The sequence below is a fragment of the Perca fluviatilis genome, chromosome 2 (assembly GCF_010015445.1).
Source record: "Perca fluviatilis chromosome 2, GENO_Pfluv_1.0, whole genome shotgun sequence".
NCBI classification, from domain to species: Eukaryota; Metazoa; Chordata; class Actinopteri; order Perciformes; family Percidae; genus Perca; species Perca fluviatilis.
Window position 1 is genome coordinate 33,903,268 of NC_053113.1, and position 17,095 is coordinate 33,920,362.

Genomic DNA, 17,095 nt, shown 5'->3' on the forward strand with positions numbered 1-17,095 from the left:
TTTGCCCTCCACATCCCCAACCACAGTTCCTCTCCTCTGCTTGGCTGCTGATGATTGCATACATCTCTTATTTCACATATCTTCAATGGTAATGTGAGTCGGATTGAGGAAGGATGGCATTATACTTATTGGTAGATGTAATTAGATATTCAACTTTTGTGTATTTGTATGCCAACTGCTATAATGGTTATGAATCCTATGTATATCTTTATCAGTGTCTCTGTGTCCCAACCGGCAGCGGCAGATGGCCGCCCACCTAGAGCCTTGGTCTGTCTGAGGTTTTTTGCTCGCCACTGTCGCACCAAATGCTTGCCCGTGGGAAATTGTTAGGTCTTTGTAAATCATTGAGTGTGGTCTAGACCCACTCTATCTGTAAGGTGTTCTGAGTTAACTCCCGTTGTGATTTGACACTACAAATGAAATTGAATTGAATTGCATATGAAGACCTTTTTGACATATCTGAATGAGTTAGTTTTGCTCAACTTTGACAGACTCTCTCGTTTTGCATGTGCCCACAGCCCATGTTTTCAGTCACACCCAGCCTTGCAACCAATGTCAATGCTGCTGCGGCAGCGGCTGCTGCGTTTAACCCCTACCTTGGCCCTGTGTCGCCCGGCCTGATGCCTGCTGACATGTTGCCCAGTGGCCCCGTACTGGTCACCAGCAACCCCAATGTCCCTGTACCAGCTGCTGCTGCTGCTGCTGCTGCACAGAAACTCATGAGGACAGACAGACTGGAGGTGAGCAACACACACATTCTCACACATGGACGCAGGATAAATGGGACTGCACAAGCGCGCACATACCAAAGACCACACAAATCAGAGGATTTGCATAATTATAATTTTACTTTCATATCAGTCACAGATTAGAAGACAGATTAACAAAACTCTAGTAAACACTGCACCCGGTGAGGGTCTTTTTCCCAGCTATGCAAACAGATTGGGCTTTGAAATATGGGCTGTGCCTATTTGAATATTAAAAGCATGGGTTGCAAAGTCTTGCTTCAACAGTTTCTGTTAATTATGGATCTGGTACACAGTTTCTGTTACAGTTACTACATTCCATTACCATAATGCAGTCATTACCCCAGACTTAAGCAAAGAGAACGAGACATTAATGAGACTATCTCTACAAACACTACTGTCGATGCTGCTTCCCGTCAACGGGCAGCAGACAGCATTGTTTAGCACAAGCTCAAGTTATACTGTATCAGTGTGTCATTTTCACAAAAATCTTTAATTCTTTTATGAAGGTAATCAGTCATTTGAAACCCGATGACTGCCGCTCCTGTAGCTGTGTTCAGATAGTCATTAATTGGCCAGTGAGTCAATCTCATCCATTATGCAGCCCCACCCGGGAAACTCTCACAGCGGAATAATGGGGAAATCGTTGGAGGCTGGCAGGAGGCGTGTGAGAACGTCAGGAAGGTTACATGTAAAATGAAATGTTGGGTAGCTGCGTAATTAATGGGGGTGAGGCTGAGTAAGTCTCTGGGTCCGATTGTGCGAGTGGATGACATGCAGTGCGAGGGGATGGGTCAATGACGGGAAAAAGAGATGGAGGGGGGATAGGAAATCGATTTGTAGACCTGTTGTGGTCATCGAGGGAGCAGTTGGGGCCAGCAGAGACAGAGATAACAGAAAGAAAGTATGGAGTTAAGTTATCGGGGCTGAGGAAAATTGGAGGCAAGTTGACAGAAGAGGAACACGCAGGTCTCGATTCAGTCTGGGATTGAAATTATTTTCCGGCTAAAGATTGATAGCATTCTGCACCAAAGTGCAGTAAATAGACATACAGATATGTAATATGTATCACCCAAATGCAAAAATTGGCGGCAGAGGGCAAATATCATTTCAACTCTCACGATATTTAGGCCCAGTGGTCGACACTGCCTGTAGTGCTCAGCCGTGTGTGCTGGTGAAGCTTTTTGATTGGGAGCATTCAGATCCAGCCTAATTAGTCAGGAACTAGGTTTGCTAAAAATATCTTACAAAAAAGGGCCAGACATATTTTAGTTTGTGTGTCGTTCAAAATCAACATAGCTGGAATTCTGTGGACCAAAACACACACCAGTAAGAAGATATGTGCAAGCTATTTCCTTGACTCTGAGAGAAATTCCTATTTTAGAAGACAATCCTCCGGACTGTTTTTCCTGGGAAATATTTTCCGGCAGTCTCTCGGACTCTATCGTTTATGGAGCTATACTGCAGCCTTTTAGCGTGCATAGAATCATATGTTGCTTACCTAAAACCGTGGTGATGTAAATGGCCTAGAGGGACCGTTACCATGGGGACAGAAATATGATTAACAGACCTTTTATTTGTTTGTCCAACTAAGCACTTCCACTGGGTTGGATCGCTCTAATGCATGATTAAACACTGTTAAAAAAAACACACACACACACTGGTCCGCACCTGGTGCCGAGAACATCAAATTGCTTCCACTTAGTCTTCCCTTTCGTCTCTTCTTTTTTTCCATGCAAGCCTCACTCACTTGATCCCTAAGACTCTCACTCTGTCTCCTTGATCCCCATCTGTCTGTCCTTTACTCTTTATTCATCAACCACACATTGTCCTCTCTCTCCGTTGTTTCCTCCCTCTCTCCCTCCCTCCCTCTCTCCCTCCCTCCCTCCCTCTCTCACCAGTCTCTCCAACATCTGCCTGACAACAAGGACAAGGCAGTCTCTCTTTTTTTTTTTTTTTTAAATAAGACCAGAAGCAGCAGTGGTGATTGTGGCAGTGGTGGGGAATTAATGTGTGCGAGCGTGCATGTGTAAGTGTACATTCATATGCGAGTGTGTGTGTGCGTGAGAGAGGTACGTAAGAGAAAGAAGAGACAGAGAGAGAGGCCGAATCCTGCCCCGTCTCTCACACAGGTGATTGCGGATGATGAGCTGTCATGACAGGAGACAGAGCAGGGTTAGTTTGTAGATTACACCGTTGGTGGCTTTTTGTCTGGCAGCCGTTCCACCACAAATCAAATCTTTTATGCATGCAGACAGTGAGACTGGTAAACAGACATTTGGTAAATGGCTTGTTCTATTACAATAACTGATAGATCGATACAACGTACCATGAAATTACATTTCATTTGGAGTAGGATAGGATTCTGAGTGCAATTCAGACTCAGCAGTGGCTGCCAGTACTCAAACAGAGATCTTAAGTTATTGCAGTTATTTAACTGTCAACATTTAATTCTGGGAAAAAATGCTGCCTCATAATTTATATGTGCACACCTTTGTGTGTGTGTGTGTGTGTGTGTGTGTTATTATGCGTGGGTTGGTGATTACGTCAGCCGCAGCCTCCCGTGAGGGCAACCAGCCCCAATATGTCCCACGAGTCTCATTGAGCCCCTGCATCCAGGCTGAGGCAATCACTTTCCCGACTGTTCACGCAGATGCTGCCCTCTTCTGTCTCTATGAGGAAGAACAACAACACAGCTCATTTCAATAATGGATAAATGCTGTGTGATTGATGAGTGTGTAAACGCTGGTTACGGTCTGTTCTGCTTATCAATCAACAGTAATGGCCGAGCCTGTCACTAAGATTGGTTAGCTCTGTCTGGTGAAGTGATTGTCAAGTTCTGAAATGACCGAACAGATTGATTACTCCATCAAATTGGAAGTAAAGTGAGCAGTAACTTCACGATGTGGGTCTGCTGTTTTAATTCTTGTGATCTTATCGGCGTGTAGGCAAAGTAAAAGTAGTGGGCTAAAACAGTGTGTTTGTTATCGTTTTGTTTTTTTTGTGCACCAGGTGTGTCGGGAATACCAGCGAGGTAACTGCACACGTGGGGAGAACGACTGTCGCTTTGCCCACCCTTCAGACAGCACTATGATTGACACCAACGACAACACAGTCACTGTGTGTATGGACTACATTAAGGGCCGCTGCTCGAGGGAGAAGTGCAAGTACTTTCACCCTCCGGCTCACCTGCAGGCCAAGATCAAAGCCACCCAACACCAAGTCAACCAGGCTGCAGCTGCTGCAGCCATGGTAGGTATCTGTCCACAGATTGCAACACCAGTAAGGACTTCAGAAGTACTGTGTACTGTGCAGCCAGAGAAATTTCTATCAGTTAAAACAAATAACATGCAAGCGTAGAGTACACACAGTTATATAAGACTTGATTCCTCACGTGATGACCTATAATATATCATTAAGCTCTTCTAATGTTGATGTGGGCTCATTCAATATGGCCTGCTCATGAGCACGTACAGTATACTACACACACTCTTATTTGGGCCTTGATTTTCCCAGTTTCTTATGGATGTAGTTGTTTGAATCAACACCTTCTACCCTGTGCTTTTACTCAATCTCCCAGCACACATCCAGTCTCCTCTGTTCGTGCTCTCTTCAGCTCTGACCCAAAAAACGCACTAAGAAGACACAGAGAGGATATGTGTGCTTTATTAGCGGCAGGCTGTAGCGATCGTGCTCGTATGTGACTGAGCGTACTCTTCCCCTCCTCCTGCTCCTCCTTGTTCTGCTGCTTTGTTAGTTGTATATATCTTTTTGCTGTCGTTCGCAGTCAACAGGTATGTTACATTTTTGCTGAAAAGACAACTGTGTAGACTGCTGTTCATTTTGAACCTTGCTCCTGCAATGCAGTGATAACTTTCTAAATGGAGACACAATGAGGTTTTGCTCAGTCAAATTCTGTAGATGACATTGTGCAGCAGGTATTCCAGAAAGGAGGCTAAGGTTGACTTCAGTTAACCTTTCACGTTGAAGCCAAATTAGGCATAATACGATCACACCCGTCTCCAAATTCGAACAAAAGTATCAGTAATATCTGCCCTTTTTAGCCTCTCTTCTCTTTAAAATGCTAAATGTCGTGAGCAGATTTATTCCTTTGCTCATTCAGCTTGTATGCCATTTAAAATGACAATCAGTGGTGAAAATGTAAATTTTACAATATGGCCACAGACTTGGACTAAATTATCTTAATTGTTTTTTTCAACTTACATTCTAATTTCATGAGGAAACATACATAAGCGAACAAACAATGTTTTATTAGTGTATTTTAAAAGCATAAACCAAAGTCCTTTGAGCCAAATCAACGCGAACATTATCAGGCTTGTGTTAAACGTACAATATGTAACTTTCTGCCACTAGGGGTCTCTCAACCAAAACAATGGACGGTAAAACTGGACTTTTGATGACGTTGGGAAGTTGCGTGGAATTATGGGAGTTTTAAGTGTTAAACACCTTCGCTGCCAGTTAGAATGCATCAGTTCACGGACGAGTTTACCCGTTCAAGTTTATTCACGTTACGTTTATTCATTCTAATAAAATAGCTGCAGTTTCCCCAACATAATTACGTTTTTCTTGATTAGATTTTTATTTGTAGCTGACCAGTTAGCTCGTGAGCCAGCAAGCTAACAGTAGCCAGCAGCTAAAACACAAAATATTTCACATATCAGTGTCACCTTTTGGATCGTTTCAACACCGGGGCGGACGGGGTTTGTTGTAACGCTGGCTAGCTACTAAACGAGGCTGAGAGACGGGTGTGGGTGGGGATTGTCGGGGGAATCTCCGCGACAGCGAGCCAGGACGTTCGATGCCGGTTGTGCAGCAGCAGAACATCTCCCAGCTGCCCGGAATTATCTCCCCTTCACTTTTCAGTAATCTTAACTTTTCGTTTTGGTGCTTAACTCACCTTTTGTCGGGTTAATTTAGCTAACCGTAAAGACAGCTTAACGCGAAGAGGGGAGAAATTCGGCAGGGAGGAGATTTTCAGCACACCGGTGGCGCTGCGGAGATGTAGCTAACTCTATGGATGGCCGCTGTTGTGACTCGGTGCCTGGTCTGATATGGTCCGTTTCCCGACGTTTAATTAAACTGCCGTTAGCGTCGTAAGCACCAGGCACTGGAGATAAGTTCTGGCCGGGGGGTTGCTGTAATAAAAGTAGCTGGCTGATAGCTGACTGGGGGCTAACGATAGCTAGCTAGCTATATGTCCCGGGGCTGTTGTCAGCTGTCATCCCCGACTGAGTCTCTCTGCGCCGGGGGAGTGAGGCAGACAGACCGGGGTGTTCTAGCTGGCTAAATTAGCATTAGATTAATCGTCTATCTATACAGTTAACGTTGCTAGTGAAGTTATTCGTGGGTTGGCCCAGTCCTGTTAACTGTGGTCGAAACAGTCATACTAAAGCGTGTTGAATGATGTTGTAACCTCATAATGTTACCCACAAAGCATTAGCATCAATGTTAGCTACTTGTCGATATTGAACTTTCAAAATAAATAAGGTATCTGTTGTATTACTGTGATAAAAAGTGGGATGTAATTAATCACAAAATGATGCTTTATGGCCAAAAAAAAGCAGTATTACGGTTACAAGTATTTTTTTTCTGTGACATTGCATGATTTACAATTACTCCTGAACGTATGATCTTGGTGCCAGTGTTCTGACGGAAGTTAGAGTAACTGGAGGGTGAAAGGTTATATGACGCCACTGACGGGCGACTAAAGGAAACGTGCCGTGTCTGAAAATAAAATAACAGATTTCTCTCGGTTTGACATTTGGTGGAAACATTTGGGATAGTGTAAGAACACAACTCATAAAAATATATAACATAGGTATGGTCATTTTTAGACATTTTAAAGCAGAAATGTTACATATTGTACCTTTAAAGGAACACGCCGACTTATTGGGACTTTAGCTTATTCACAGTAACCCCCAGAGTTAGATAAGTCCATACATACCCTTCTCCTCTCCGTGCGTGTTGTAACTCTGTCTGACGCCCCCAGCGCTAGCTAAGCCTAGCACAGATCCTGGAGGTAACCGGCTCCAACTAGCCTACTGCTCCAAATAAGTGACAAAATAACACCAACATGTTCCTGTTTACATGTTGTGATTTGTATAGTCACAGGGTGTACAAATAACAAGGTCAGTATGCTTTTACTATCTAGTAATTGTTGACTCTATTACTCCAGCTCTGAGCGAACTCCAGGCGAACTCTCTGCTCCTCACCACAGGGCTTCAGGTGCTGCTAGCCCAAGTAGCAGACGTAGCAGTGCTTCGCCTTTCTGAGAATATAGTTCCCAGTTTGTATACGGTTAGAAGATGCCTGTGTCTCATGTGGCCTTGTTATTTGTACACCCTGTGACTATACAAATCACAACATGTAAACAGGAACATGTTGGTGTTATTTTGTCACTTATTTGGAGCAGTAGGCTAGTTGGAGCCGGTTACCTCCAGGATCTGTGCTAGGCTTAGCTAGCGCTGGGGGCGTCAGACAGAGTTACAACACGCACAGAGATGAGAAGGGTATGTATGGACTTACAGTACAGGCCAAAAGTTTGGACACACCTTCTCATTCAATGCGTTTCCTTTTTATTTTCATGACTATTTACATTGTAGATTCTCACTGAAGGCATCAAAACAATGAATGAACACATATGGAATTATGTACTTAACAACAAAGTGTGAAATAACTGAAAACATGTCTTATATTTTAGATTCTTCAAAATAGCCACCCTTTGCTTTTTTTATTAATAAGGGAATAAATTCCACTAATTAACCCTGATAAGGCACACCTGTGAAGTAAAAACCATTTCAGGTGACTACCTCATGAAGCTCATTGAGAGAACACCAAGGGTTTGCAGAGTTATCAAAAAAAGCAAAGGGTGGCTACTTTGAGGAATCTAAAATATAAGACATGTTTTCAGTTATTTCACACTTTTTTGTTAAGTACATAATTCCATATGTGTTCATTCATAGTTTTGATGCCTTCAGTGAGAATCTACAATGTAAATAGTCATGAAAATAAAGAAACACATTGAATGAGAAGGTGTGTCCAAACTTTTGGCCTGTACTGTATCTAACTCTGGGGGTTACAGTGAATAAGCTAAAGTCCCAATAAGTCGGCGTGTTCCTTTAAAATCCCCTACTGTTTTATTATCGGCCTCTTTTAAACACTTTTCAAACATAGTTACAATGTGTTTTAGCAAAGGATCTGAGAGACAGCAGTAACATAATACAGTAAAAAGTGAGATAGCATAAATAGACTAAAATAGTATAATATAACATCCTAGAAGTTATACAGCCATACAGTGTTAAAAGCTGTGTTTTAGTCAAAAATAAAATACAGAAGCAGCCGTTGTGTATTGTGGTTAATGTCCACAGTTAATGTGCTTTGACAGTAAATGCTAAGTAGGCTAAGTAGGTCAAAATAGATCTCATAAGTGATTTATAGATTTTTATAAATGTATGTCAATAAAGCAATACATAAGGAAAGAAACACATGTTGACTGGTGTATTTAAAAAGCACACACTTAAGTTCTTATATGGCCAATTTAGAATGACATTAAGGTGTGCCAGGGCAGAACTTTGGTGACAACAGTGTTTCGTTATATATTTAGACGATGTTAATGGCAGTTTCAGCTACTGTTTGAGAGCTGGGTTATAGTTATAGTTCATGAAACAGAATATTCTTCTGACAATAAACTCCGTCAAGGCCTAAAACTCTTTTCAGTAACCCCACAGCCATTAATGTGCATGCCCTAGTCTTCTTGTTGTTGTTGTATATTGCATTCCAATGATTTGTTTTTATTTGTTTGTTTGTTTATTTTTGTTTTTTTTGTTTTTTTCTTACCAACCCACACTGCACTGCTGCCCCCATGATGCACCTTCGCTTGCTGGTTTATGTTAATGCGCTTGAACCCCATTGGCCCATTGCCATCATGTGCTCGCTGCCTGCTAATTAAGACTCAGTCGGCTGTCAAATCACTGAAGCGACCCCTCGACGCAACTTTTGACCTGGTACTATGACCTTTCACCTTTTAGCTTGGCATGTAGCTGTGGTGTAGTAGATGTACCTATGTAGTTCTAAAACAAAGTAGATATGTAATGAGGAAACACTGAGGGGTGATGAACTGACTTTTTTTGTTGTTGTAATTATCCCATTTGAATCTTGATTCAAAACATCAGGGACCAAAACAGAAAAGGCCTTAAAAAGGAAATCCCTTACATTTTCACTGTCAGTGGTCAGTTCATCACCTTAAGTGCATCTCAAAAGCAAATAATTGGTGGCATGAAAATGTTATTTTTTTCGTTTCTAAAAAAGTATGGTAGTCTTTGCATGATTCTGTCACTTTCCATATTGCATGCGTAATTGTTAAAGAGGTGTCTTAACACGGCTTATAGTGTACTACTATCATGGAGCTGGCAGTGCAGCTTTCCCTAACTACATCCTTCTTGTTGATGGTCCAACAATCAATACAATAACAAGTACCATAGCTGTCATTATAGTTCTCGTTAAAGAAAGATCTAGTTTTGCCTTAGCCTGCAAAATAATTATTTTTATGTACTGTTCTTTTTTTTCAAAACCATAAGGTTCATGACATTGTGCTGAGGACATATTTCTGTGGTCATTAGCAAGATAGATGTCACAGTTTGTCAGCTAGCACCACTGTCCTGACTTGCTCTGACAGAGGTAGTGCAGTCCACTGCTTGCTTGCCAGTGTTTGTAATAGCTGTTTGGAAGGGGCAACTTTATCTTCTAATGAAATTCTTTCTTCTCTCTGTCCTGAATGTCACTGCTACCATCTTTTGGTTTCCCTCACTCCCATCCCTTTATTTTGGTGTTGTCCCCTCTTCAGGGGCTCCCTCCCGTCTTGCCTCCTTTACCAAAGAGACCTGCACTTGAAAAAGCCAACGGTGCCACCACTATGTTCAATGCTGGTGTATTCCAGTACCAACAGGCCCTGGCCAACATGCAGTTTCAGCAGCAGGCTGCCTTCATACCATCAGGTAAGGCCTGAGCCTTCTTTCACTGTGTTTTGTGGCAGTGATCCCATTGCTATTGGCTGTCAAAAATCACACAATGTTTTTAACAACTGATGTGAATGGCTGAATGACTGTGTGATTTCATTGTTGGTCACAAGGTGGAAATGTTTGCATGGACTTTTAGTCACAGTAGTTTAGTTGTTTTTCTAAAGATATTGACTGCTCATTTATGCATGCATATGTGTTTAGTATATCAACTTAGCAATCCACATTGGGTTAAAATTGGTCTTTGTATCTGCTAGAATAATGGTAGTCTATAGTATGTTAATTATTAACGGCTTAAATTAAATCGTTTGAACACTGAAAGCAGGTCATTCAAAGCTACCACTGTGAAAACAGCTGTTAGGCTGCCGGAAGGAAAATAGGACCTCTGGTGGTAGTTTTTAATTTCCCCTTCCAGTTAATGGAGCAGTGAGAGTTGAGAGCCAGAGTTTTATATTTGCTTCCTGTGCTGTGGTACACTGTTAAAAAAGTCTGTAGAAATACGGGCTAATTTACTCTGTTAATATGAAGGAATTTTCTGTAATGATTTTTCATAGGTGTTTTTCCGTATTTAGATTTTTTTTGGATTAACAGAAATGTCCGTTAAAAGTGACAGAGGATAGACTGTAAATCTACAGAATTTGTATAACAGAAATGTCCGTTAAAAGGTACAGAGGATAGACTGTAAATCTGCAGAATTTGTATATCAGAAATGTCCGTTAAAAGGTACAGAGGATAGACTGTAAATCTGCAGAATTTGTATAACAGAAATGTCCGTAAACTTATCGGAAAAGGTACTGGTTATTTTCTGCCAGGACATTATCCGTTTTTCTACGGATTTTTTTCTTACAGTGTATGTTTGTTTGCAGCAGCTGTGTTGTGCGCAAAGGAATGATTATTCTGTGTACTTAATAATGAACAATACTGGTACATAATCAGCTGTATAACCATGATATTGAAGCCAGCAGGTTAACATATTCTCAGCACAGTCTCCTCATATTCACGTTAAATCCAATGTGTCTGACTTTATAACACTTGTAATGGGTTTCTGTTTGATTTCTTCTCCTCCCAATTCACTCCACTCCCTGTTGCAATGCATGATGGGCAGGCTCGATATTGTGCATGACACCTGCAACAAGTGTTGGTAGGTGCCAGCTTTCCTTACTGATTCATTGTAGTCACTCACGTGTCATTCAACTCACCACATTATGTGAGCACATTCTTGTGAATTTAGACTTTGACATGAACCCAAAATGGCATACGTTAACCTCTTTTCAACGCAGCCGACAGTGTGGCCGTGAATTGTAAATTTTGATTAGGAATTTACTTGCCATTTAAATTGGAAGTTATGTGTTTTTTTAACTCTGCGATACATCTTTGTGGTATGGAATGAACCCCCTTTTGCTCTGCCACCGTTCTGCCTGTCACCTAATGCTTGTTGCAGTTAAATCCCCTTGCTTCATTAGACTTCCATTCCAAGCTCTCTAACCTCTAGGTCACCTCATTATACTGTCTGGTTATACATACCATAAGGGGTTACTGTTGGTAGTAGAACAAGTGGTACATGTAGTAGTTGTTGTAAGTTTATTTTTTGAGTTCTAGTAATAATTTATTGTAATTTTCCTTTGTAGGGAGGTAAAACAACAGCCAATTAGCTACCCTGTTCAGTATGAATGCAAAAAGACAGACTGTAAAAAAAAGGAAAAATAATTTCTCTGATTTATTTTTCTCCCTCCACAACACATCTGTTTCTATCTCTTTACTCACATTTTGTTGAGTCATTGTTAGAACGAACAGCAAAAACTAGAAACTAGATGTGGTTTAAAGCTATTTAAATCTATTTAATTTTCACATCAGCATTCCATAGACAGATGTGCACATGACTTATTAACATAAAAAGCTTTAAATCTGCTCTGGTTCAACTGCCTGTGTGATCTCTCCCCCCAAGTACCCATGATGCACGGTGCTAATGTGTCTGCAGCCACCACATCTGCCACAAGTGTTCCCTTTGCAACCGCAACAGCCAATCAGGTTTGCTCCTCTCCTGCCCCTCTCTCTCTCTCTCTCTCTCTCTCTCTCTCTCTTTTCAGTATCTGTTAGATTTTTTAATCTTATGATTCCCACGTGCCTCTTAATGAAAAATGTATGAATGGTGGTCATCTCTGATCTCTGCTAGCTTTTCAGAGCATCTGATACTGTGATTGTTTAGATAGTTACAAAGCGTATCTTTATACAATCAACCAAGTGCTGTTTGTCCTCATTTCAATTGACGTCTCCGTCCCCCTCCTTCTTTGTCTCCCTGTTTCTTGCCCTCTATTTCTGTCTTTCTCCCTCTCAATCAGATTCCAATGATATCTGCAGACCATCTGACTAGTCACAAGTATGTGACCCAGATGTAGGAGTCTCAATCAGAACAGTATGTACTGCACCTCTTTCTCACCCGACATCTCACACTCTTGCAAATCTGAAATCCTTCTTCTTCTTCTTCTTCTTCTTCTTCTTCTTCTTCTTCTTCTTCTTCTTCTTCTTCTTATTATTATTATTATTATTATTATTATTATTATTATTATTATTATTATTATTATTATTATTATTATATAATCAATCTCTACCACCCACTTTATTCAAGTAATGTAGAATTTAAAGGAAGAGTTTGCCTTTTTGGGAAATATGGCTTATTTGCCCCCTCTCATATGCTACAGGCAGCAGGCGGTTAGCTTAGCTTAGCACAAAGACTGGAAACAGGGGGAAGCAACTAGCCTGGCTGTCCAAAGTTAGCAAAGTTCACCTACCAGCACCTCTAAGGTTCACCAAATATCACATTATATCTTGTTTGTTTAATCTGTAAAAAATCTGATGTGAAAAAAAAAGATAATTTGTGGTTTTACATGGAGCATTGGACACAGATATTGTGAAAGGCATGAATAAAAATAAAAATAAAAAAGGTTTGCATTTGATGTAAAAAAAACCTTTGCCAATAAAAATGATTCAGGGTTTCGTAGAATCTTCTTATATTGACATTCAGCCTCGCTCGTGATGTGAAATCAGGGTCCGATTTAAAGACGATTTGAAATGTCTAAACTAAGCTTGTCCTCTCCCTTCACATCTGTTTCGCTGTTTTTTTTGTTGCTGTGTCTTCTTTCCAGATGGAACTGGAGCGGGCTGGTGTCGAGTCTAAGATTAGCGGTCACCCTTCATGCCTGTAACATCACGAGCAAATGGAGAACCAAATCTAAATCGGTTTGGGATAAATCTGCATGTTAACGTAGGAGGCACAGTTTGTCAGGATTGTTTTCATGTGTACTTCATGCACACTATAACACAAAAACAGAACAGAACATCATTTGCATTAAAAGACTGCCTTTCGCTCTGTGGAGGCCATTTACCTTTATACACCGGACACACTTTGAATGTTAACATGAGGTAAAACGAGCGGAGCAGTCGTCAAAAAAAAACCGAATCGACTGGATTGGTACGTCCATTGACCAAGAATCATGAATTGTGCTGTTTGTCTGTTCATTGGTTGGTGGTCTTTGACCCTAATGTGTCCATTTATTTACACAAAGGTGCACCTTGTATTTCATTGGAGGTAAACAAATGACCTGACTGAATCACATATGCATGCACAAAGATTTTGTTTATGCTTTTATTTTGTTGAACCAGTGATAAGGGAAATCTCGTGAGTGCACTCAGAGGCAAAATAGCAACTGAATGTCTGTGAGGTGTCTTTCAAACCTTTGTAGCCTACCTTTCTATCTCTTAAGCACATGTCTTTAACCGTGCAGGCATCTCTGTAAAGTGCCATACATCTCAATCATCATCTGGATTTTATTAAAGCAGTTCTACAAAGTGTTCAAACTCAACAATTCCCTTTAATATGTCTACTTTCTCTCTTGGACAGCATGTAGTGTCCACTGTCGTGACCTGTCATTACCTGTGATCCCTAATAGCACCACTGCTGATTAGATTACCTTCCCAAGATTGTCTCCTTCAATCAAATCTGCTGAATGAATCACTTTCTTTTTTGGGGAATTTTCTTCTCAGTTGTTTGGACAGGAAATGACTGGATTTATGCTGACACAGATCTCTCCATGGCCATTAAGTCTTTTGCCTCTAAAAGTCAGATGAGTTGTATGTGGGGTGTTGGCCTGTATGAGTGACCAAAGACTCTCCTCACGATGAAGACATTTTAATGAATAGCTTTGAAACAACTGGGCGATCAGTAAGGTATCCAAACTGCTGTGAGACAGAATCGACGGTGCAAACTGGCGACAGATTTGTATGATTGATTTGTTCTTCATTTGTATGGTTATGCATATTTTAAAGCAGATTGTCAAAGTAGATTCAGTGTAGTGTATATATTGGCTGACATATTTAAGAATATTTGTTAAGTGCGTCTACCTGAGAGCTGTTTTCAGATAGTCAGCCAAAGTCTATTTGTGTCACTGTTGATGTGAGAAATTGTGGGTAGGGTAGTGGGACTACTTTTCTAAAATGTGCGGGCTGCAAAGGCGAGCCCAAAGTAGGATCGGGTGTATAGAGTAGATCTCTAGAACTCTTTGTCTTTTTTGTGTTCTGGGGTGTTCTTCAGGCATATTTAATTGGTGGATAGTACGGGGAACGTGGCGAGAAATAAACGATTGTATTACTCATCCAAAGCCTTAGAATGAACCATCGGGTCAGCACAAAGCAACATGCCATTTTGAACCATCCAGTTGCCTAATCCACGCCATATTAACACACACAGAGCACTATGTAATTGTCACTTTTTTTGTCAGTGTTTTCTTAACTTTCTTGTGGTTTTTTTTGTTTTCTTTTTTTTTTTTTAGATGAGGAGTCTTTTACTTTATTTTGTTTGGATATTTTGATATTGAGTTTGGATTTTGAGTTTTCTTCATTATATTTATCGTTCTTATAATGAATATAAGGTTTGAAAAAAAAAAGTGTGTTTGTGTGTTCCTCATGCACAGTTTCCTGAAATTCCATGTAATGTTAATTTTAGTATGATTATGATTGTAAACTCAATATTTTCTACGTTATGCATATCGTTGAACTGTATGCATATTGTTCATTTCTCTAGTCCTTTTGTGTTCTTTGAACAAAGATGTTTTATATGAGTATCTAACAGTGATGAAATAATAGAACAGAGAGGCTAAGTTGTCACTGTGGCAACCATCGCCAATAACCAAGTAATATTTTAACGATTGTAAGGTTTGTATCTAGTCATATGAGAAGAAAAAAAAAGACTATTATAAATTCTTAGATGTTTAGACTAAAGATGTTATTTTCTACTGTATCCATTTCAAATAGTAACTATTGTTTTAATATTTTTACTCTCCCTGGAAATTGGGCCATGTTGGAAAACAAGCTGCATATTTGATCACTTTTTGGGGGCGTCGCTGGCGTGGGTCAGGTGAACGTGGTGAGTGGGGAACTGAGTCTGCACACTCATCTCTTACTTAGCCAACTGCAAACAACATGGGTGGGGTGGGGAATCTTGAGGCGATAAAGGTGATAAAGGTTGACTTTTTTGCACTTCTGTACATAGTCCAAAAAGAGAGAATCATGTATATTGAGATCTTATTTTGAATAAAAAAAAAATAAATTGCGTCTATAACGACAAGGAATTTTGCTAGGATAAAAAAAAAAAAAAAATCTTAGGAAAGGCTGAACAAAATTGCTTGCATCAAAAGGGCACTGAGTTCTCACTCTCCGACCCGTTTCAGAAAAGGCCAAGTGTTGCTCTTCTTTTTCGTCAGCAGCTTGTAGTTTGCCAGGTAACCTTCTGGAGGAGGCGTCCACTACCCTCCAACGTAAGAGCCTGACTGGGTTTGTCTGGTCCCCTAACCTGCCTGGATTGACAGGTCTGTGTGTCATGGCCACGCCCTCCCAGGCCCAACCAATCACAACACGTCCTGTCTCCTTACTTCACTCAGAGAAGAATGCATGTTAAAGGAAATACATATACCGTTTAAAAAAAAACCACCACGACAGTAATATTGACTAAGAAAACATGTTACACAGAAAGATGTATTTACAGTATACAGTATTCTATCAATGTAATGGAATAAAACATATATGAAAATAAAAAATAGAATAGTGTTTATTTAAAAAAACAAAACCAAAAAAAAAAAGATTCCTGAGAATATACTCACTAAAGTTTTACCACTTGGAGAGTACATGCAACACAAACACCATAGCTATAAGTATGTTCTTTATGTTTATGTAAGCTGTGCTTCTAGTAGATGAAACTGACCAAACAGGAATGTAGTTCAACATCAGGCAGAATTTAGGGAATCGTTTCAGATTGAAATACTGTTTTGTGGTTTGGTCATTAAATCGGTAGTTTGAAATTGTGTCCTGATCATCTTCGTCATCTCTCATCTCCTACAAGCACGCATGCTTACGTTTATGATATAATAAAAGCGTTTCTTGTTTGTTTTCTCTGCCCGTAGTGCTGATATGATGTATTCTGTCTTCTGCTGCAGTTTGTTTCTGCTTGTTTTACTGCTCCAGGCCCCCTGAAAGGATGTGTCATGTTTGCATACTGGCCACCTCTGGAATGCACCTGTAGAGAAAACCTCTGATTGTCTAAAGCCATACAATATAATCTCATCAGAATGAAATGTGTGCAAAGAAACCAGAAATGAAATAGAGGTGGGGAAACTGTACCTTATAGGAATGTGTTTGCTGTGGTTGTATTAACTGCAACATCATGTCATAATTGAAGTCATGAATGTAGCTAATAAAACATGTGCTGTGATGTGCCAACGTTGATGGATTAGTGTGGTTAAGAGAATATCGTTCTTGGCACATTTCTCTTCATGGGGCCTGCATTGCTATATTTGATTATTGCTGTTATGAATAAAAAATGTAATAAAAATTTACAAATGAACTGAAGAATTAGCTTAAGATGTATTATTTCATATATATATATATGTGTGTGTATATATATATATATATATATATATATATATATATATATATATATATATAGGGATTGTAGCTAAATTATGTTCTACGTCCAATTAAAGTAATAGCTCCACATTTCCAAAAATAGCCTACATATATTTGCTTTCGTGGCCAACACTTTAAGGAGGAGAACAGGAACAGTGATGTCACATAACACTGAGCCATTAAGCTTTAAAAAGACATCTCATAGATTAGTTTTATTAATCTTCTGAATAAGTCAACATGATAACAAAAAAAAAAGCAATGACGTGTTGCCATAATTAGGCTACATGACTAAATAAAGTTAGTATTTCTAGTATTACTGCATATGCTTATTACAGTACTTAAACAGGCCATTTGCCATTT

General features: G+C 40.0%; 1 protein-coding gene across 12 annotated transcripts in view; it reads left to right on the forward strand.

Annotated features, from left to right (window-relative positions):
• LOC120547286 (muscleblind-like protein 1) overlaps positions 1-16,678 on the forward strand; it is a 76,582-nt gene extending 59,904 nt beyond the window's left edge. For 3 of the 12 annotated variants that reach the window (XM_039782827.1, XM_039782817.1, XM_039782836.1), the window contains exons 4-11: positions 519-740; positions 3,759-3,998; positions 8,717-8,770; positions 9,610-9,760; positions 10,887-10,922; positions 11,727-11,809; positions 12,121-12,194; positions 12,925-16,678. In XM_039782827.1, the coding sequence (XP_039638761.1) occupies positions 519-740; positions 3,759-3,998; positions 8,717-8,770; positions 9,610-9,760; positions 10,887-10,922; positions 11,727-11,809; positions 12,121-12,177 (843 nt within the window). In that variant the 3' untranslated portion in view covers positions 12,178-12,194; positions 12,925-16,678. The remainder of the gene's footprint in view (positions 1-518; positions 741-3,758; positions 3,999-8,716; positions 8,771-9,609; positions 9,761-10,886; positions 10,923-11,726; positions 11,810-12,120; positions 12,195-12,924) is intronic. The other 9 variants (XM_039782845.1, XM_039782851.1, XM_039782860.1 and 6 more) reach the window with 9 other exon arrangements.
• Positions 16,679-17,095: the final 417 nt, after the last annotated feature.